General features: G+C 49.0%; 1 protein-coding gene across 3 annotated transcripts in view; it reads left to right on the top strand.

Annotated features, from left to right (window-relative positions):
• STK32B (serine/threonine kinase 32B) overlaps positions 1–22,516 on the top strand; it is a 405,448-nt gene that overhangs the window by 355,819 nt on the left and 27,113 nt on the right. For all 3 annotated transcript variants that reach the window (XM_024993631.2, XM_024993630.2, XM_059887810.1), the window contains 5 exons: positions 4,832–4,935; positions 12,161–12,277; positions 16,089–16,214; positions 18,136–18,267; positions 21,251–21,315. In XM_024993631.2, coding sequence (XP_024849399.1) covers positions 4,832–4,935; positions 12,161–12,277; positions 16,089–16,214; positions 18,136–18,267; positions 21,251–21,315 — 544 coding nt within the window. The remainder of the gene's footprint in view (positions 1–4,831; positions 4,936–12,160; positions 12,278–16,088; positions 16,215–18,135; positions 18,268–21,250; positions 21,316–22,516) is intronic.

Below are 22,516 nucleotides of genomic sequence, written 5' to 3'. Positions count from 1 at the left end.
AACACAGCACCTAGCAAACTGTTTCCACACTCACTCATTCATACATGAAATAATGGTGGCAGGTGTGTGTCTTGTACCTGTCCTTCAAGTTCTAACCCTCTATGACGCCCTCACTTCTAAGCACTGGTTCCAGGGCACTACAGCAGTCATTTTGGTGGCATATGGATTGTGACATAAATGTTGTTTATGTTCTCTCAGCCCCAGGTGTGCAAGGGAAGGGAGATTGCCACCTTCTCTGGGAGTGGAGTCACAGGCTGCAGATAGCTGTCACGTGGCTCGTCAGGACAGCCAAGACAGAACTGGTCAGATGCTGCTTCTACTATGAATTCCAGATGGGCTTGGGGCAGCCAGGCATGACAAGGCTTTATGGGGACAGCTGAACACACAGCCTCTCCTGTAGTCCTAGCATGTCCCTGCCTCCGGCCTGGTCTGAGCACGTGGGCCGGGCCAGCAGCTGTCAAAGTCCTGGTTCTGCACAAGCCTGCACGACTGTCTCCTTTATCAGAACCCTTCGCACAGAGGGAAGAAGGACAAGTGCACAGATTGGGGTGCAGGGAAGGAAGCCCCTCTGGGTTGGAGCCCAGCCTCAGGCTCCCAGAGTGGGATGCAGAATAGTACAGCTCAGTGCCCCGAGAGGCTAGGAAATCAAATGTTCGCTCACCAGATGTTTACTAAACCGGTACAACTACCACCTTTGAATTCAGGTTGATCTAGGATGGATAGGAAGGGGAAGATGGAAAGATGCCCAGAATGCCAAGCTCATAGGGTCTGGAGACTGATAAGTCATGAGGCTGAGGAGGTTGGAATTTAGGATGGTCCCCAGGCTGACTGGGAGGACAGTGAGAAGTTGAGTTTTATGAAGAGAGGACATTTGAATGCCAATTCTACTAACAAAAACCATGCCCAAGATTTCCAGAGCACTCACAATGGACCAGCCTGGTATCGGGCTTAGCTCTTAGCCAGCATTTTTCCTTAATACTCATAAGAACCCTGTGAATAGACTGTTTATTATTGCTCATGCTTTACAAACTGAAGCAAAGAGAATGTGTTAACCCAGCTGCAACCACACCAACCTTCTTCCTATTCCCCAGCACACATACCACTTGGTGAGGCTCAAATAAACCAAAATGACATTTCCCCAAACTCCCAATAACATCTTCCCCAACGTAGACTGATTATGGTTTTGTACCCAAACGTTGATGCAAAGCTTACTTCAAACTGGAATTTGACTAGTATGTAAGGCACACCTCAGCTCTGCACTCTCTCCTGTGTGACTTCATGTGCTCTGCTGTCCCTCTCTGAACCTCTTCGGGAAAGCGTGTCAAATGATAATATGACCCTGGGGGTTGTCGTGAGGAGGAAAGGAGAATCTTTGGGTGCAGTTGTTATAAAATACAAAATAAATGGTGTGGGTTGCTGGAGGACAGCTAGAATTTGGCCGAGGATCAGGTTCATTGATGGTAAGAGTTGGACCATAAAGAAAACTGAGTGCAGAAGAACTGATGCTTTTGAACTGAGGTGCTGGAGAAGACTCTTGAGAGTCCCTTAGACTGCAAGGAGATCAAACCAGTCAATCCTAAAGGAAATCAGTCCTGAATATTCATTGGAAGGACTGATGCTGAAGCTGAAGCTCCAATACTTCAGCCATCTGATGTGAAGAACTGACTCATTGCAAAAGACTCTGATGCTGGGAAAGATTGAAGGCAGGAGGAGAAGGAGGCGACAGATGACAAGATGGTTGGATGGCATCACTGTCTCAATGGACATGAGTTTGAGCAAGCTTCGGGAGATGGTGAAGGACAGGAAAGCCTGGCATGCTGCATTCCATGGGGTCACAGAGTCAGACACGACTGAGTGACTGAACAACAACGGGTTCAGGTGTCCAGCTGCCCATCTAGAGCCAAATTCAAGCATCCTTTGTCTACCCTTGTCTGCCTCCTCTGGCCCTTCCTGCCCCCACGCCATCTGAATGCCAGTCTGAAAACTGAGATGTTTTTAGTCACAACATGTCCTGGTTCCCCATGACAGAGCTTGGCTGCTCTGACACCTGTAAAATGGAATTACATCTGTATATTAATTTTCTAGAAATGACCTGCATTTCCCAAGACTTTCCTGGAAGCCAGTGTGAGCAATTAAAGCTTGAGATGCACTCCTGGCCTGGTGAATTGGGGGTGATGCAGTGATGAACCTACCTTCCAGCAGCTTAGGAAGCAGCAGGACCCCAGGGGACCCCAGGACAGCTGCAGCCCCCTGAGGAGTGAGGGTCCATCCCTCTGGGGGCTCCACCCTCCACTGGTTTATTACAGAGGTAAAATTCACATAACCTAAGATGAATTGTTTGCAAGCAAACACAGTGGCGTTTAGTACCTTCACCACACTGTGTAGCCACCAGCTCTGTCTAGCTCAAGAACATTCATCATCCCAGAGGAAACCCAATGAGCAGTTGCGCCCCATCCCCCCACCAGCCCCTGGAAACCCCTGATCAGCCTTCTTTCTCTGTGCATTTACTTATTCTGGGTATTTTGTATTGATTCCCACCTATGCTAAAATAACGTTGTACTGAGACTAGACTAGGCACCAAGGGCTCTAACCATTCTGGTTGTTGGGACATCTGACCTGGTGTTGGTGCCAAAGCAGACTGACATTTACCTAGCTTCTCAGCCCCTTAGGAGTGAACCAAATCTGGCCTCTGTACCCCAACACCAAGTTAAATCTCAGAGACAGAGTTTTGGGTGAAGTAGGAAAGAATAGCTTTACTGCTTTGCTGGATGGATCACAACCTGGAATCAAGATTGCCAGGAGAAACAGCAAAACCTCCGATATACAGATGATAGCACTCTAATGGAAGAAAGTGAAGAGAAACTAAAGAGCCTCTTGATGACAGGGAAAGAAGAGAGTGAAAAAGCTGAATGTTGAACTCAACATTCAAAAAACTAAGATCATGGCATCTGGTCCCATCACCTCATGGCAAATAGAAGGGGAAAAAGTGGACACAATGAGAGGTTTTATTTTCTTGGGCTCCAAATCGCTGCAGATGGTGACTTCAGCCATGAAATTAAAGATGCTTGGCCCTTGGAAGTAAACCTATGACAAACCTAGACAGTGTATTAGGAAGCAGAGGCATCATTTTGCTGACAAAGGACCATATAGTCCAAGCTATAATTTTTCCAGTAATCATGTACAGATGTGAGAGCTGGACCAGAAGGCTGAGCACCAAAGAATTCATGCTTTTGAATGGGTGGTGCTGGGCAAAACTCTTGAGAGTCCCTTGGACAGCAAAGAGATCAAATCAGTCAATTCTAAAGGAAGTCAGTCCTGAATATTCATTGGAAGGACTGATGCTAAAGCTGAAGCTCCAGTACTTTGGCCACCTGATGCAAAGAGCCAAGTCATTGGAAAAGATCCTGATACTGGGAAAGACTGAAGACAAAAGGAGAAGGGGTGGCAGAGGATGGAATGATTACATAGCATCACCGACTCAATGGATATGAAATTGAGCAAATTCCAGGAGATAGTGCAGAGAAGGAAATGGCAACCCACTCCATGTTCTTGCCTGGAGAATCCCAGGGACGGGGGAGCCTGGTGAGCTGCTGTCTGTGGGGTCGCACAGAGTCAGACGTGACTGAAGCGACTTAGCAGCAGCAGCAGCAGCAGATAGTGAAAGTCAAGGAAGCCTGGGGTGCTGCAGTCCATGGGGTTGCAAAGAGTCAGACACGACTCAGCAACAGCAACAACAACAAATTGCTTTTCCAGGCAAAGGGGGCCACAGCGAGCAAATGCCCTCAAAGCTGTGTGTCCCCACCTGGAGTGGGTAGTGAGGGGTCTTATAGTAATGGTTCAAAGAGGGTGACAAGCTCACGGACATTTTGCTGATTGGTTATTGGTGAGGTAAGTGAGGTCCGCATCATCCACCTTCTGGTTCTAACCGGTCTGGGTCTACTTGCTTGTGGGCATCAGGCCCTTGGGCTTCCCAGGTGGCGCTAGTGGCAAAGAACCCCCCTGCCAATGCAGAAGATGCAAGAGGTGCAGGTTCAGTCCCTGTGTTGGGAAGATCCCCTGGAGGAGGGCATGGCAATCCACTCCTGTATTTCTTGCCTGGAGAATGCTATGGACGGAGGAGCCTGGCGGGCTACAGTCCATAGGGTCGCAAAGAGTCTGATACAATGGGAGCGACTTAGCACAGCACATCAGACCCTTAATTTCTCCCACCTGGTGGGGGTTTTAGTATCTGCAGAAGAGCTCCAAAATGTTATGTGTATCGCTTGGGAGGGGACCAGGACTCTGCCCCAAGGCTGCATTATTGTTTCTTGTCTGTTCCTCCCTTGTCTCTGCATCCCCTCCCATCCTTGCTTTGCATCCGTTTGAAACTACAGGTTGGAGCTAAGGGAAGGTCACAGACACTGAGTGAAGCTCATTTCCTGTCATCAAAGAATCGGCGGGCACAGAAAGTCTTTGTGCCCAGGAGCCCCACAGGGTCCTGCTCCGTGACAGTGTAGGCTCTTCCTCTTAACTCAGACTTTATTCCCCATGCTGACCATGATTCATGCTCCACCAAACCCTCCTCCCTGCCTGCTTTCCCTGACTCCCCAGCAGACCGCCCTCTGCAGCGGGGCGCCCTGTCTGTATTCTGCCCCAGGTGTCACATGGGGTTGCTTGCGTTGCCTGCAGCTTGTCTCAAGCTGGCTTGTGACTTACAGATGGTAGTAACTACGTAGCATCGTCGATGGGATGTGAGCCTCGCAGTCCAGCTCCTGGCCCCATGTCCTCCTTCTTGGGCATGATGCATGTCAAGTGAGATGCCCAGTGATATCTTTTGTCCTGTCTTTGGCAGCGCCGGAAGTGTTCCAGGTGTATGTGGACGGAGGCCCTGGGTACTCCTACCCCGTTGACTGGTGGTCCCTGGGTGTCACGGCCTACGAGCTGCTGCGGGGCTGGGTAAGATGTGTGTCTGTGTGGTGAGCATGGGGACTGTGGAAGTTGGCCGGGGAACTCAGGTCCTACCAGGCTTGGGTAGAGTCGGATGGCCATGTCCCATGGGTGGTGCACCATGCTGGCAAGGAGCCCTGGGTGTCTGTCCTGATGGCCCATGTGCCAGCTCCACTGTCCTGAGTGTTAAAAAGCTCTTAACCAGCTTCTGGTCCAGGCCCTCATTCTACTTGTGCGCAGAGGGATGTCAAGGGGAAGGGTCTCTTGCTAAGCTCAGCCACGAATCAGTGGCAGCTCAAACACTCAAGCACCCCAATCTCATGATTTCAGCCCACAACATCACGTACTCATGCTCGATCAGACTCTCCTGCTTGTTTTTTGCTATTGTTATTTTTGTCCCAATCTTCCCTGAATACTTAGCTCAGTGTCCTATAAAAGTGGGGCATTCAGTATTTTTGTTTTATTTCATTTAAATTTCATAACTAAAGATGACTAAGGGAACTCTTTGGCAACTAATAGCTCAGTTTTATTTTAGCAGGAAGAATTATGTCAAACTAATTTGGAGGCATATTTTCTCTATACAAATATCATTTGAAAAGGATACCACTTAACCTCTCAGGACCATGGCTTCCCCCTTACACAATAAGGATAATAACATCCTTCCATTCTATTCTGTGGCACTGAAGTTATCCCAGGATCCACGTGCCCAGCTGGGACACACGGCTTTCATATTAGTCGCCTTACAGCATCAAAGAGTCGGGAACACTTTAGTGACTGAACAACACAGTGACACCTTATAGGTCTGGCACCCAGCACACGACTGTGGAGAGTGAGTTCCCATCACCGGCTGCTCTTTTAACGTTATCCCACGGTCATCTGCATATTTAAGCTGGCAGTCAGCACTCCTGGAGGTAGGGGCTCCCAGTGCAGGGTGATGAGGGATGGGAATGAATGAATGATGACAGCTAGGTGAAAACCATCCAAGCTATGTGAGTGTTATTCATTATCGCCCTGTGGTTCAAGCAACTGTTCTCTGCTGTTGAACTCAATTATTTCCCCTGAGTTCCTCAAAAAACGTATTATGGCACGTGGTTTTTTAAGAATGCAAAAAATAATATAGGTGATCTTGTGAGTTTTCTCAGGCACTGAATGAAAACTACCTCCCACAGGCTTGCCTAAGGCTTACCTATGGGCTTTCCTGGTGGCTCAGAGGGTAAAGAATCTGCCTGATTCTTGAGCTGCCACCGATCCACAGCTGAGCTTCGCAAGAGACCCTTCCCCTTGACATCCCTCTCCCCACAAGTAGAATGCAGGAGTCGCAGGTTCAACCCTTGGGCCGGGAAGATCCCCTGGAAGAGGGCATGGTAACCCACTCCAGTATTCTTCCCTGGAGAATCCCCAGTTTTGCTGCAGCTCTTGAGTGGTCTGGGCTGGTGGTTGCAAAGCACAGGATTCCTCAGCCTCAGCTCTATGGTTGCTTGGGTCTGGATACCATTTTGTGTGGGGGGCTGCCTTGTACATTAGAGAGTATTTAGCAGCATTCCTGGCCTATAACCACTAGAGACCAGCTGGAATCACCCCCACAATTGAAATGTTGCCAAATGTTGCCAGACGTCCCTTGGGGGACAAATTATCCCCAGTTGAGAACCACTGCCAGAGTACTCAAGGGCATGAGCGAAAGGAGATTCTGAACGTCAGGCCACATTGTGCCCATGACCTGGCACAATGCGCTTTGCATGCAGCCACAGGTAGAGCCCTAAAATCCACACTATGGCACTGTGAAGACTTCTACCCTCTCTGCTTCCTCCCAACCACCTCCCTCACCTGGTATTACCCTTGGCTTTGACTCCAGTCAGCATTTCTCCTTAAGGTTCAGTAGACAGAGAAGGTGGGGGTGATGGGAAATAGAGGAGGGTTATGGAGGTCCTAGGGTTTCTCAGGTGGCTCAGTGGGTAAAGAATCTGCCTGCAATGCGGGAGACCCAGGTTCAATCCCTAGGTCAGGAAGATCCCCCAGAGAAGGGACTGGCTGCCCACTGCAGTATTCTTGCCTGGATGAGTCTGTGGACAGAAGAGTCTGGCGGACTACAGTCTATAGGATTGCAAAGGGTCAGATGTGGCTGAAGCGACTGAGCACACACACACACATGCATGGAGGGCCTACAGTTTGCAGCAGAACTAAGAACCTCTGGATGCACGCCAAGTGGTGGGCTCAACCACAGAGACGAGCATCTATTGGTTTATTAACCCAGCAAAGTGAGAGAGGTGGCCCTTGAGTCGAACGCTGCCTTCCTATCCCTCAGTGAAGCAGAGAGATCGCTGAGCTGGAAGTTAGAAACCTGGGGTGAAGTGAACTCTCTGACCTTGCTCCTCCAGTTCCCATAAAGCAAGGGATTTTCAAGCTTTGCTTCCTAAAAGCAAAGGACTCTGCAGGAATGATTCAACAGTTCATAGAGGGAAAAAGATTTCTCCAGCTGCTGGAGGTTTAAGCAACCTGGGGAACTGTTCTTCACTTGCATCTGTTCTATGTTTTGGATTTTGAGCAAAAAGATTTTGGGGGAAAAACATTGGATGAGATGGTCCCCAAGGCCCAGCTCAGCTCTAGCAGTTAAAATAACAGGTCTGTGGCAATTCTTTTCCTGCTTATTCTGTTTCTTGGTAAATTGGAATTTTTGTAAACTGGGTTTCCTGGAATAGACACACTTGCACTCCATAATGAGTCTATCAGGTGCTCTGCTGCCAAAATCACTTTCACCAGCTGAACAGGTAATTACATCACCTTAAAAATACTGCTGGCTTCCCTGGTTCGATGCGGGAGTCCCGGCTCTGATCCCTGGGTTGGGAAGATCCCCTGGAGAAGGGAATGGCTACCCACTCTGGTGTTCTTGCCTGGAGAATTCCATGGACAGTGGAGTCTGGCGGGCTACAGTCCATGGGGTTTCAAAGAGTCAGATAGGACTGAGAGTCTAACACTTTCACTTTCATAAATGCCACTCTGTTTTCTTAGCACATCCTAAGACCAATGAGTGAGACCAAGCCTCAGTAGAACTCTTGACCACAAGTCGGTGGAATATTGATCTTAATATTGAACAATATTCTCGTCTCCACAACCACCCAAACAGATCAAGGCTGAGCCTGGAGCTTCAAGATGCAGTGCAGATTTTAGTCATAGTGTTCCAAATGCATTTCCAGAAGTATTTAACTGCTATATTAGCCTCATGGCTGATTATGGTTACTGTTATTCTCATCGTTGTTTTTATTGGTCTGGTTCCCTCCAGAAGTCGGGGGAGAGAGAGAGAAAGGCTCTTTGAGGGGCCTGGGGGGGGGCAAGTAAAATTCATAGATGCCTTGAAATAGCCAAGTAGGAAATAGAATGAAGCGTAAATGATAACAGGAGTCTGTACATTTGTTGGCTGATTCTCCAGTTGGGTGCTTGAGTTCCCGTCTCTGATGGAAAGAGCCGCAAAGGAGAATCTGGGTCTTTGGGGCATTTGGAAAGTCACTTTTTGTCTCTCAGCCTCAGTTTTGCAAACTAAAATGAAGAGGTGAGCCAGCACCCTGACACCTGCAGTAGCTGGGTTACCAGGGCGGGGCTTGGACCGGAGTCAGAGAAATGGCCTTTTGAGAGGCAAAAAGATGGGAAGAAGCGATCCTGAAACGATCCTTAAGAGTTCAAAAACCAGAGTCTCAACCCCTGAAGGCTGGTCTTTGGGTGGTGGCATGAACTCTGGTTTCTTGAACCCCCTCCCGCACTAAGACAGCACCCCTCTACCCCTTCTGTGCACCCAGCAGCCCCTGTAGGGGCCCCCCAGCATGCACCCCACACCCGAAACCCCTCACTGCCATCTTTTCCATGAAGAGCTGAGAGGGGTCGGGACCCTGTCTGTCTGCTCGCACCAGAAGCCTGGTCTACACAGCACTGACACCTCCCAGAACAAAGCAGAAGTCAGACACCTTCCCTAGAACTCTGCCTGAGGATGGCTAGGGTAGTGGTCTTAGTCTGCTCGGGCTGTTGTGACCAAGTCCGACAGACCAGGCGGCTTAAACAATAGAAGCCTGTTCTCTCGTGGCTCTGGGGCCTAGAAGTCCAAGTTTAAGGTGTCTTCAGGGCTGACTCCTTCTGAAGTGAAGGAAGTGGTGAAGTGGTGAAGGAACCTGCCCCTTTACACCTCATATCAAGATGCTTCCTCATTGCTAGAAGACGGCCGTCTTCTCCCTGTGTCTCCTTGCTTGGTGTCTCCTCTATGTCTATCTCCCTGGGTACTAGGGTCTTTCTCTAGGGTTTCCCCTGTTTACAAGGACACCAGTCATATTGAATTGGGGGGTCCCTGCTAACGACCTCGTGTAAACTTGATCACCTCTGTAAACACCCTGTCTCCAAACAAGGCCACCTTCTGAGGCGCTGGGATTTGGACTTGAACATATAAACTTGAGGGACACAATTCCGTCTGCGACAGTAGTGCTCAGAGGTGAGCTGGGGGTTGATACTGCCTGAGCTTTAATGTCGATGTCATCACATTCTAGCTCTGGGGCTTGGGGCCTCCGGCTCATCTGCTGTAAAGTGGTCATATTGTGTGTGCCTGCTAAGTCACCTCAGTCATATCCAACTCTTTTCAACACTATGGACTGTAGCCTGCCAGGCTCCTCTGTCCATTGGATCCTCCAGGCAAGGATACTGGAGTGGGTTGCCAGGCCCTCCTCCAGGGGACCTTCCCAACACAGAGATGGAACCCAGGTCTCCTGTCTCCTGCATTGGCAAGTGGCTCTTTACCACTAGCACCACCTGGAAAGCCCAGGTGGTCACATTCACAGTAGCCAGCTCATGGAGATGCTGGGAGCTTTGTGTCACATCCCAGATGCTCTCAGTGAATATTCACTCTCATTTCTAATTGTGGTGGTTGTTCCTGGTGAAACGCAAAGGGATCCTGCAACATGAAAGCAGGCAGCAGCTTTGGGTGGAAATTTTAAAACTGAAACTGTACTCCACTGCCTATTAAATTCAAAAATGTTTGAAGCCAGATTTAAAGAATGTTAGTATAGCAAGCTGATTAGACTTTCTAGGGAGTCCACGGGTTTCCCTGGTGGCTCAGATGGTAAAGAACCCACCTGCAATGCAGAAGACCCCGGTTCAATCCCTGGGTCAGGAAGATCCTCTGGAGGAGGGCATGGCAACCCACTCCAGTATTCTTGCCTGGAGAATTCCATGGACAAAGGAGCCTGGCGGGCTACAGTCCGTGGGGTCGCAAAGAATCGGATATGCACGCACACACAGGGAGCTCATGGTTTGGGGTTTTGCCCTATTGGGCGGAAGGGAGATTCCCAATTCAGTAAAACAGATGAGAGAGGAGGCAGCCAGTCAGGAAGAAGCCCCTTTCTAGGTGGATGTATCAGAAGGCACAGGTGCGCCCATGTCGGCAGGCATCTTCCTCGGCGGGGGGGTGGGGGGGCAGGGCCCATTTGGTAGAGATACAGACACTTCCTTCCAGGGAATTGTATCCAAACCAGGGCTCAGGATCACCTCCCTTTTCCCAGCTGACGTCTCCAGTTGCTGCAGCCCCATGGTAATCCAAGTTCCACGAGGTTGGAGCTGGCCCTTTATGCACCATGGGAGCCCAGCACGGTGTTTAGGTTGACGGTCCGTGTTCCATCAGCAACTGTGAATGATCTGACCATCATCTTTGTTGTCCTGCTGCTCCCGGACCTGCTGGGCAACAGATACTGCTCGGTGCCCTGAGGACACAGAGATGTAGGTTTTGTAATCCCACCTACCAGGAGCGCCCCCCACCGCTTCGCAGGAACTCCATACCAGTCAACCAAGGTCACGTGGATTAACAATGAGCTCATTCCTCCAGATTTCTCCAGGATCAGTTTGGTCATTGAAACATACACGCTTAGGAAACAGTTGCCTGCTCCAGCCCTGGGTCATGTGACCCTGATGGAAACCTGGAAGCTTCCTGGAGTACACAGCCAGGTGGAGGGTGAAGAAGAGGCTCTGAAAGAGCTGTTCTTGGGTGGGAGGGGTGGAGGGAGTCAGCTACTGTTCAGCCACTTCCCCAAGGTCCCAGTCAAAGGAGGCTTTCCAAGCTTTGAGAGGTGTTTGGAGGCCAAAAAAAGAAAAGAAATCTGCCCACTCCAATGTCAAGAGAATGTGTCAGAAAGCTCAGTGCTCTGCCGTGCTGGGGAATTGGTAAACAGGGCTTAGGCATCCTTCTGGTGCAGAAGAAAGGATGGCAGGGGGAAATGGCCCAGCCTCCCTACTTCCCTCGCCCAACCAGACCCAGACTTGGTGATTCCTGCCCTGCTCACTTGTGGGGCGGCTCAGCCAGGGCAGGGAAGATGCAGCCAAGCCTGCCAGAGGGTGGGGGGCTGTGAATGGTGAGAGCCACTCCTCTCTGCAGGCCTAGGTCTGGAACAGAGACTCTGGGGTTAGGGTATGGGTCCTGCCTCTGCCGCTTCCTGGCTATGTGACCTCACCAATCACTGACCCTTCTGGGGCTGTAAGAGAACACCCACCCACTGGGTTCCTGCACTGTTCACTATTGACATTAGGGTCCAGGCCACCTGCTCAGCCATGTAATTGGAACACCCACTGTTACCTGCAGGGAAAGAATAAACCACCCCTCATATTGACACAGTTTTTTTTATATATTATTTATTTTTGATTTTCAGTCACTAAATCATGTCCAACTCTTTGTGACCCTATGACTGCAGCCGCACGCCAGGCTTCTCTGTCCTTCAGTATCTCTCAGAGTTTGCTCAGACTCCCATCCTTTGAGTCAGTGATGCCATCCAACCCTCTCATTCTCTGTCGTCCCCTTTTCCTCCTGCCCTCAATCTTTCCCAGCATCAGGGTCTTTTCCAGTGAGTTAGCTCTTTGCATCAGGTGGCCAAAGTTTAATTATTGAACTATAATTTATCTACAATGTTGTCTTAATTTCTGCTGTACAGCAAAGTTATTCAGTTATGCATATATAGACATAGATATAGGTAGATACAGATACATACATTCTTTTCCATTATAGTTTATCATGGGATATTGAATATAGTTACCAGTGCTATAGAGTAGGACCTTGTTGTTTATCCACTCTATATGTAATAGTTTGCATCATCTAATCCCAGTCTCAGTCCATCCCTCCCCTACCCTGTCTCTCTTGGCAACCGCAGGTCTGTTCTCTGTGTCTGTTTTAGCCATGTGGATGGCCGTCTCTGATGCTGTCTGTTGTCCCTTGTTGCAGAGACCGTACGAAATCCACTCGGCCACGCCCATCGACGAGATCCTTAACATGTTCAAGGTGGAGCGTGTCCACTACTCTTCCACGTGGTGCAAGGGCATGGTCGCCCTGCTAAAGAAGGTAAGGGGGCAGCCGCCCGTCTACCTGGCCAGGGAGCTGGTCACTCAGTGCAGAAACAAACAGACCAGCCGACTAAGGAACGAGAGGACGAATGGAGGGACAGTGGTGAAAATACCAAAGTCAGCAGGGTTCTAACATCTCACGGAAGGGCTCTCACCATCTCACTTCAAGATCACAAAGCCGCTGGACAGAGCGGTGTGGCCTGAAGTAAAATCTGGGATGACAAAGACCTCAGACTTTTTTCACCCCGCTACCAACTTCTAATAATTAGAAATATTTAATGTATATGGTTCTTTAAAATTTTTACAAATCATCTTTTAACTCACTGAGCTTTAAGAAATTGGGTATCTCCTGACTTTTCCTAGGAATTGTTCAGTTCAGTTCACTCAGTCATGTCCGACTCCATGGACCGCAACACGCCAGGCTTCCCTGTCCATCACCAACTCCCAGAGCTTGCTCAAACTCATGTCCATCGAGTCCGTGATGCCATCCAACCATCTCATCCTCTGTCGTCCCCTTCTCCTGCCTTCAATCTTTCCCAGCATCAGGGTCTTTTCCAGTGAGTCAGTTCTTTGCATCAGGTGGCCAAAGTATTGGAGTTTCAGCTTCAGCATCAGTCCTTCCAATGAATATTCAGGACTGATTTCCTTTAGGATTGACTGGCTGGATCTCCTTGCAGTCCAAGGGACTCTCAAGAGTCTTCTCCAAGACTACAGTTCAAAAGCATTAATTCTTCAGCTCTCAGCTTTCTTTATAGTCCAACTCTCACATCCATACATGACTACTGGAAAAACCATAGCCTTGACTAGATGGACCTTTGTTGGCAAAGTAATATCTCTGCTTTTTAATATGCTGTCTAGGTTGGTCATAGCTTTTCTTCCAAGGAGCAAGTGTCTTTTAATTTCATGGCTGCCATCACAACTGCAGTGATTTTGGAGCCCAAGCAAATAAAGTCTGTCACTGTTTCCATGTTTCCCCATCTATTTGTCATGAAGTGATGGGACTGGATGCCATGACCCTAGTTTTCTGAATGTTGAGGTTTAAGCCAACTTTTTCACTCTTCTTTTTCACTTTCATCAAGAGACTCTTCTTCAGTTCTTCTTCACTTTCTGCCATAAGGGTGGTGTTATCTGCATATCTGAGGTTATTGATATTTCTCCTGGCAATCTTGATTCCAGCTTGTGCTTCATCCAGCCCGCCATTTCACATGATGTACTCTGCATGTAAGTTAAATCAGCAGGGTGATGATATACAGCCTTGACATACTCCTTTCCCAGTTTGGAAACGTCTGTTGTTCCATGTCTGGTTCTAACCATTGCTTCTTGACCTGCATGCAGATTTCTCAGGCGACAGGTAAGGTGGTCTGGTAGTCCCATCTCTTGAAGAATTTTCCAGTTTATTGTGATCCATACAGTAGAAGGCTTTGGCATAGGCAATAAAGCAAAAGTAGATGTTTTTCTGAAACTCTCTTGCTTTTTGATGATCCAACAGATATTGGCAATTTGATCTCTGATTCTTCTGCCTTTTATAAACCCAGCTTGAACATCTGGAATTCTTACTAGTAGAATAAAGTAGTGGGTCTCCAAGTACAGTCCCTGGACCAGCATCACCTGGGAGAGCACGTTGGAAATGCGGTTTCTCAGGCTCCGCCACAGACCTGCTGAATCAGAAACGGCGGGGTGGGCCCCGTTGTTTGTGTTCTGATAAGCTCCAGTTTGGCATAGGCAGTGGGTTTTGATGCCCTTCTTCAGCAGCTGGCATTTGGCTAAACTCGCTCAGAATCCTCTGAGACGCAGGGTTGAGCCTTGCGTGTGGTCGGCAGGTTTGTGCGCATGCTCAGTGGGCACCAGTTACCTTTAATGAAGGAACTGTGAGGATAGCAGCCAGTGCTCGTTGGGGGAATGTTGTGTTCTATACTCTGCTCATTTAGTCCTTACAGGCCCTTCGAGAGGAGTCCTGTTATTACCCGTATACTAGAGATGGGAAAACTGAGGCTTAGAAAAGCAAAATTATTCACTCAAGCCCGCAAGGCTGTTAGAGGGCAGCAGAGGACTTGAGTCTAAGCTCTCTGAACTCTTTGCCTGAAAAATCCCATGGACAGAGGAGCCTGGCAGGCCACAGTCTAAGGGATTGCAAAGAGCGACTAACACAGTCATTCATTCTCTGAACTCGAGATGTCAGCTCTTAATCCTTCCACTGCTGCAGATTAGCAGTCCCCACCCTTGCTGGCACCAGGGATCAGTTTCATGGAAGACAGTTTTGCCATGGACCTGGGCGTAGGGGGATGGTTTGGGGATGATTCAAGCACATTAGGTTTATTGGGCACTTTATTTCCACTATTATTATTTCAGCTCCACATCAGATCATCAGGCATTAGATCCTGGAGGCTGTGGACCCCTGCTGTAGACAACTTGGGGAATTACTCATTAGTTAAATTGCTTAAGGGGAGATTGAGCTCCTGGATTTTAGACATCAGTGGTCCTTAACCCCAACTGCTGATTGGAATCACCCAGAAGCCTTACCCACCTGCCAACACTGCCTCCTGCACACCCAGGGAGTCAGAGAACTAGCTTCTACCCTAAACCATAAACTTCACCCCCAGGCATTGAAATAGCATCTATGTTTAAATCTGCACCTGCCTTTTGGGGGGGCAGCTCCTAGAGAGAGGCCCCCATGATCAGCAGGTAGCATCTGCCAGGTGTCCAGCCTACTAGCTGGAGTGACGGTGAGGGCCGCCTGGTGAGGGGGTCCTGATTCCAGCCACCATCTGCCAGCGTCGGGGCATGCCATCCTGCCAAGAGGTGTCCCAGGTCCTCACCAACCCCCTTTGGGTCTCATCTTAATCATGAACCAGAAGTGGAAGAATTACCATTATTCCTCCTGCTTTCAGAGGAAACATGTTTGTCTCAGTCAGCAGCTCCTCTGAAGCTACATGGCTACCGAGTGGCTGTCCCAGGGCTGGGTCCTGTCTTTCATTTGTAGCCACTGTGTTCTTAGCATCAGACAAGCCAGTGTTTTGAAACCTGAAAACCCCTCTGGATGCAATGTAATACGATACAGCTAATTTTTTTTCCTTTTACTGCATCACCCCTTATTAGCAGAAACTCTATTTGAGGAGAAGCTAAAAATGAGATCTTGGCTACAAATGAGACTACTCCGTCAGGCTGCAGAGGTCACCTCATAGCTGTCCAGGGGAAAATTTTATTATGCATCCCATTACCAAGCTGAACGTTCCAAAACGAGACAGCTGATTCTTTTTATTTTTAATTGGAAGCCTCTGCAGACATCATTGGCAGGTAGCACATCCCAGGGTAAGAGTCCTTGAGGGGAGCATGGAGGCTGAAAAGCTAGTCCCAAAGAGGCCCTTGCTGGTTGACCTTGGGGAAGCCTAGCCTCTCAGCTCCTCCCTGACTGTAAACAGGTATAAGCATATGTGACACTTCAATAAGCAGCCCTGGTGGCTCAGTGGTCAGGAATCCACCTGCCAATGCAGGAAACGCAGAGTTGCGGGTTCGATCCTGGGGTCACAAAGATTCCCTGGAGAAGGAAATGGCAACCCACTCCAGTATTCTTGCCTGGAAAAATCCCATGGACAGAGAAGTCTGGCAGGCTACAGTCCATAGGGTCACAAAGAGTTGGGCCTGACTTAGCAACTGAGCATGTACAATGCTTCAACACAAGCAGCCCAGACAGGGCACAACATTCATGGAACGTGGAAGCAGAGGCACCTTCATTTTCCCAAGACTCCATCTTCGGAGGCTCTGCGAACCTCAGTCCTGCCCAACTGCATACGTTTGCTCATTGCCTGCAGCTCCTGACCAAGGACCCTGAGAGCCGCCTGTCCAGCCTTGGTGACGTCCAGAGCGCACCCTACTTGGCCGACATGAACTGGGATGCGGTGTTGGAGAAGGCACTGACACCCGGCTTTGTGCCCAATGTGAGTGAGGTCCTGTTCTATGACATCCAGCCCTGTGCAGGGTCTCCCTCCTGGGTATTCAGGAACACTCTGGAAGCTGGCACGGGGGAGGGGGGTTGCTGGCCACATCATTTGAGCTCCAAAGGAATCACCTTTCACTGGGATTCGGCGTGGATTTGGACCTGATTTGCGCGGTCCAGTTGGGTGGCTTCCCTCCCTGTAGTGAGTCCTCAGGGGCACAAAACCTCCTTTTTCTTGTTAAATCACACCCTCAATGTGCACAGATCCAGGCCCTGGGTGGGTGAGAGCAGGGTAATGGGAGTCAATGAGCCACCCTTTCACAAGCTGCCTGTCGGGTAGAGGAAGACAGTGAGTTACCAGTAAATATATAACAGTTCAGTTCAGTTCAGTTGCTCAGTCATCTCCGACTCTTTGCGACCCCATGGCCTACAGCATGCCAGGCTTCCCTGTTCATCACCAACTCCTGGAGCTTACTCAAATTCATGAGAGGAAGACAGTGAGTCACCAGTAACCGTGTAACGTGACATCAGGCAGTGATGCCAATTCCTACACAGAGAACGAGCTAGGAAGACAGAGAACGGGGTGAAGGAGAAGGAGGCAGAGGCTGCTTTTAGGTAGAGGTGCAGAAATCCGAACCAAGTGAGGGAACCAGGCTTGTAAAGACAGGGTGGAATTTTCCAGGCAGAGGGAATATCAAGATCACGCACCTCCAGGCAGCAAAAAGCTTCCAAAGAACAGTGAGAAAGCTTTATAGCTGGAGCAGAGTAAAATAGAAGAAAACAGTAGGGAATGAGGGTGGAAGGGACCACAGTCTACACCCTGGAGACTTCCGGAGATCATGACAAGGGTTTTGGACTGTGCCCTCTAAACACTGCAGTGCTCTTGGCAGGGAGGTAAAAGTGTCAGGTTTACACCATTGAGTGGACAGGTGGTTGCTGAGGATGAATGAAGGAGGCCAACAGGAAGGAGGCCGAGGAGCTAGCCCAGAGGCTCCCAGGGATGACCGCAGGCCTGAGGGTCAACTGGCTTCAGCTGCAGGGCACCTGGTAGCCAGGATGGAGAACTGGGTAGATTTGGTGTCTCAGATGGTAAAGAATCCGCCTGCCATGCAGGAGACCTGGGTTTAATCCCTGGGTCAGGAAGATCCCCTGGAGAAGGGAAAAGCTACCCACCCCAGTATTCTTGCCTGGATGATTTCATGGACAAAGGAGCTTGGCAGGCTACCGTCCACGGGGTCTCAAAGAGCCAGACACAACTGAGCGACTTTCACTTTCACTTTTTGGCCAGAAATGGCATCTTTAAATGGATTTGTTAAAAATGATATTTATATTAATATAAAAAGTAGTAATGACGTGAGGAGGAGGGTATGAGAAAATATGTGAAAAGTACCAGATTGGTAAACTGAACTCAATCTCATGAAATGAACACACACAAGATGAAGGAAACATGTGGATATTAACAGGTGGGTGGGGATTATAGGGCTAAATGAATGACATGTGCAGTGAGAATGTGTCAGTGTTCATCATCAGGACAGAAATGAGCAGATATGTCCCCTGTGGGGGGGGGGGCTTCCCTGGTGGCTCAGATGGTATAAAGTCTGCCTGCAATGCAGGCGACCTGGGTTCAGTCTCTGGGTTGGAAAGATCCCCTGCAGAAGGGAATGGAAACCCACTCTAGGATTCTTGCCTGGAGAACTCCATGGACAGAGGAGCCTGGTGGGCTACAGTCTGTGGGGTCACAAAGAATTTGACACGACTGAGTGACTAACACTTTCACAACTTTCTTTCACACCCTAGGAGTAGCTCACTGTTACTTGTTGAATGAGTGATTGAATGAATGAGTGATTGAATTAATGAATGAAAATACAAATCAGTGATGCGGAACCAAGGCAAACCGTGTTTCCTTTTCCACTTCTTTTCAGAAAGGGAGACTGAACTGCGATCCCACATTTGAACTTGAAGAGATGATTCTTGAATCCAAACCACTTCATAAAAAGAAGAAGAGGTTGGCAAAGAACAGATCCAAAGATGGCTCTAAAGACAGCTGTCCTTTGGTGAGCACTGTCTTGGGAGCACACCCTGACAGAGAGGAACCCTATAGTCCAGTGAATGTGATTGAGCTGCTCCTTAGCCACAAGGGGGGTGGGCGGGGAGTGTGACGTGTCACTTCACCCTCCCAAATGCCTTCGTTTGCAGTCAATCAAATGCCTCCATCAAACAAGTGATCTTTCAGAGCAGGATGCTATGAGAGCATCGCTTGAGTCGATACGTTCTTGCTCTCATCATTCACGTTAGCACGGTTTCCTAGTGCAGGAATCTCTGTATCTCTGATCAAGAGCCCAAGAACGATGCCAAGTGACTTCAGTGCTGCGCCCAGTAGAGCCCAGCACCCGTTGCTGGCCAAAATCTTGGCCTTCTCTGCCCACCAAAGCTAAATAAAAAATATGAGACAGAGTCTGGAGATAATAGAAAGGTGGATTTAATTCTCAGCCAGTGGAGAGGAGAATACAGTAGGCTCGTGCCTCCAAGAACTGTGCCCCCGCCCCCACCTCCATGAGGAGTCTAGGAGCTTATATAAGATCAAAGTCAGGAGTTGGTGATGAGGTACTAATGTGTTAGGATCTTGATTTCTTCCTCTTGAATTGTTTCAAAAAGAGTCATAGGCTGGCATCAGTAACCCAGTAATTGAGTCTGGCAGTTCGGTGCCTTGCGGCCTTCTTTCTGATATGTAACTACAAGGGGAAGGGTGTTGTACGGGTGAATACCAGAAACAGGATGTATTTAGCATAGAGTCAAAGGAAAATAGGAGTGAAGCAAACTTAGTTACAGACATGCAGAGTTAGGAGCAAAAAAACTCGGAATGTTCAGGCCTGCTCACTGTTCTCTGTATCTTCTTTGTTCTCAGAAAAGAGAAAGAAAAAAAGTCATTCTTCTTTTTTCCCACACCCTCTGCAAAGGTGTTATACTGTGGAGGCATCCAAGGCCACCCTTTGTGGGTCCTTGTATTAATTTTCTAGGCTATCATCACAAAGTGTCACACATTGATCTGGAACAACTGAAATGTGTGCACTCACAATCCTACAGACCGGAAGTTCAGAATCAAGGTATTAACAGAGCTGTGCTTTCTCAAAGGCTCTCAGGAGGCTCCCTCCTTGCCTCTTACAGCATCCGGTGGTGGCCTACAGCCCTTGACACCCCTTGGCTCGTAGCTACATCACTCTCATTTCTTCCTCCATCTTCACAAGGCATTTTCCTCTCTGTGTCTCTCTGTGTCTTCACACAGTCCTCTTTTAAAGACACCTGTCATCAAATTTAGGAAGCGCCCCCCTCCTTGCTCCAGGTTGACCTCATCCTAACTAGTTCCATCTGCAAAGACCTTGTTTCCAAATAAGGTCACATTGACCAGTACATGGCGTTAGGACCTCAACATGTGTTTTTCAATTTATTTATTTTTATTGAAGTATAGTGATTCGCAATGTTGTGTTAATGTCTGCCCTACAGCCGAGTGATTCAGTTACAAGAATATATACATTCTTTTCTGTATTCTCTTCCATTGCAATTTATCACAGGGTATTGAATATAGTTCCCGCTGTGCTATACAACAGAAACTTGTGGTTTATCCATTCTGTACTTAATAGTTTGCATCTGCTAATCCTAACCTCCCAATCCTTCCCTCCCCGACCTCCACCCCCTTGGCAATCACGGTCTGTTCTCTATGTCTTGTGAGTCTGTTTCTTTTTCATAAGTTCACCTGTGTCATATTTTAGATCCCACTTAAGTAACATCATGGGCTTCCCTGGTGGCTCAGCAGTAAAGAAACTGCCTGCAATGCAATAGACTCAGGACTGATCCCTGGATAGAAAAGATCCCCTGGCAACCCATTCCAGTATTCTTGCCCAGAGAATCCCATGGACAGAGGAGGCTGGCAGTCTATAGTCCATGGGGTTGCCAAAGTCAGTCATGACTGAATAATCAGCAACAACAACAACAAACTAATATCACTTGGAATTTGTCGTTCTCTGTCTGACTGACTTCACTCAGTATGATATTCTCTAGGTCCATCCATGTTGCTGCAGATGGGATTACAGCATTCTTTTTATGGCTGAGGAGTACTCCACTGTACATATGCACCACATCTTCTTTATCCATTCATCTGTCAATGCACATTTAGGTTGCTTCTACAACACATCTTTCTAGAGGACACAGTTCACCCCACAACTTTCCCTTCCTCCATCAAAATATATTAAACATTACAATTTATGATTACATTGCTATGAAGACAAATATAGCATTCGGTGTTAAAAGTTCATTCTTTTCAGCTTATTTGAAAAAAATATCTCTGTAGCCCCTAAAAGTACTGTGGACCCTAGGCTGTGTGCTGGGACTAATGCAGAAGTTGACCAGGGGAGGCCTGGGTGGGCATTCACGTGGGCCCACAGCGGATGGAGGTCCTGCAGACACGTGCACGTCCATCCTGCATCCAGGCAGCTGTGAGACGTGAGTTAGAACATTTGTGAGACCGTGGTCCTTGGCTCCTGTTCCTGAGGAGAATGAGCATCTTTGTGTGACGGCCTTGAAATCCCCCTCCCCCACCGTGCTGCTCAGTCAGGCCTCATGAACATTCAAGTGATCAGGAAACCAGGGTCCTGATTTTCAGTTCATATTCCAGAGACTTCCCTGGTGGTCTAGTGGTTAAGACTGTGTTTCCACCACAGTGGGGTGCAGGTTTGATCCCTGGTCAAGAAACTAAGATCTCACATTCCATGTGGCCAAAATGTAAAAACAAACAAACAAACTCAACTCATAGCCCATTTTAACAAGACTTTGACATTGCATTTAATGGCTTAACATGTAGAAAAACATCTTCTTCTGTCAGCCCTTACCTCCCCATGACACTGTCGCCTGTACAGTCAGGGCTGTTCCAGCTGCTTAGCTTGTCCCCATCCCCAAGCATCCTATTTAGATCAGTGTCTGGTCGTCCTCACTCTGGGGAGGATGCGTCGTCACTTACGGTCCCCTCTCTGTGCTCTTTGACAGAATGGACACCTCCAGCAGTGCTTGGAGACTGTGCGGAAGGAATTCATCATATTCAACAGAGAGAAGTAAGTATGCTACCAGGATCCACTGGGCAGAGCCCTTTCAAGGGACCCATGGTCTCCCTGGGTGAATCAAGGCCCCCAAACCCCATGAAGCCAGCCACGATGCTGGAAGGGAACCAGTAGGCAGACCCCATTATTCTAATCCTGCCTCTGCCGTCTGGCCCAAGCAAGGCTCCAACTTCACCTCTCTGGGCCCCGGGGGTCTTTATGTGAAGTGGGGTGACCACAGCAGGACTGATGGCACACAGGATGCTGGCATGGAGGGGCAGGCCAGCAGATGGCTACACGCCCGAGACCCGGAGAAAAACTGCCTTGGATCAAGTCCTGGGTCTGCTGCTGCCAGAGCAACCCAGGGCAGGTCGCTTAACATCATGGAGCCTCACTGTCAGCAACGACAAAGTGGAAATCACGCCCTTGCCGTGTGGTTGCTGTAAGGTTGATTCAAGGCCTGGCGTGGTAGGAGCATTCAGGAAAAGGATAACTGTTATGATTGTTGTTGTGATTATCATTATTTGATGGGATAACGTGGTGTGGGCTGTGCTAGGACCCCAGCATTGTGGACTGGCAGGAGACAGGATGATGGTAAGGTGGGAGGGGCTGACCTGATCACATGACTGACCTGATCACATGACTGACCTGATCACATGACTGCCCTTACAGCAGCCGAGGAAGTGGAGGCTCAGGCTTGGTCCCACCCATGTTACCATCTGGGGGTCCATCCACCAGTGCCTGATGACTCAGAGAGAGGCCTCAAGGGGCCGTGGGCTCACACAACAGGAGCCGAGGCCCTGCAGGCAGGACTCACAGCACATAGCTCCATTTATCTAGTCATTCACCCAGGCCTCGGGCTTGCAGAGACAATCAGATCCACTTCCGTCCCTACAGGAGGGCCAGATGGACACATGCCCAGTTGACCCTTATGTGTTCACCCGTGTTCCACCACTTTCGGCTTCTCGCAGGTAGCAGCCACAGAGGGTCCACACGTTGTGGGAGAGGGCAGCCCAGGCATGACTTTGCAGCAGGCACACAGCTCAGCCTGGGTGTCAGGGAAGCTCCTGGAGGTGCCATGCCTGGCGGTGCCCTGATGGGCGAGGAGGCCAGGGCATGGAGGTCCATCAGTGAGGGCAATACACAGAGAAGCAAGGTGGCCTGGCAGAGGTGGGCACCTGCAGCTGGATTAGAAGCTTGAATTCCCAGAGTATGC

This window comes from Bos taurus, chromosome 6, assembly GCF_002263795.3.
Source record: "Bos taurus isolate L1 Dominette 01449 registration number 42190680 breed Hereford chromosome 6, ARS-UCD2.0, whole genome shotgun sequence".
NCBI lineage: Eukaryota > Metazoa > Chordata > Mammalia > Artiodactyla > Bovidae > Bos > Bos taurus.
The sequence above is the reverse complement of the archived record's forward strand: the minus strand, read 5'-3'. Positions and strand labels throughout refer to the sequence as shown.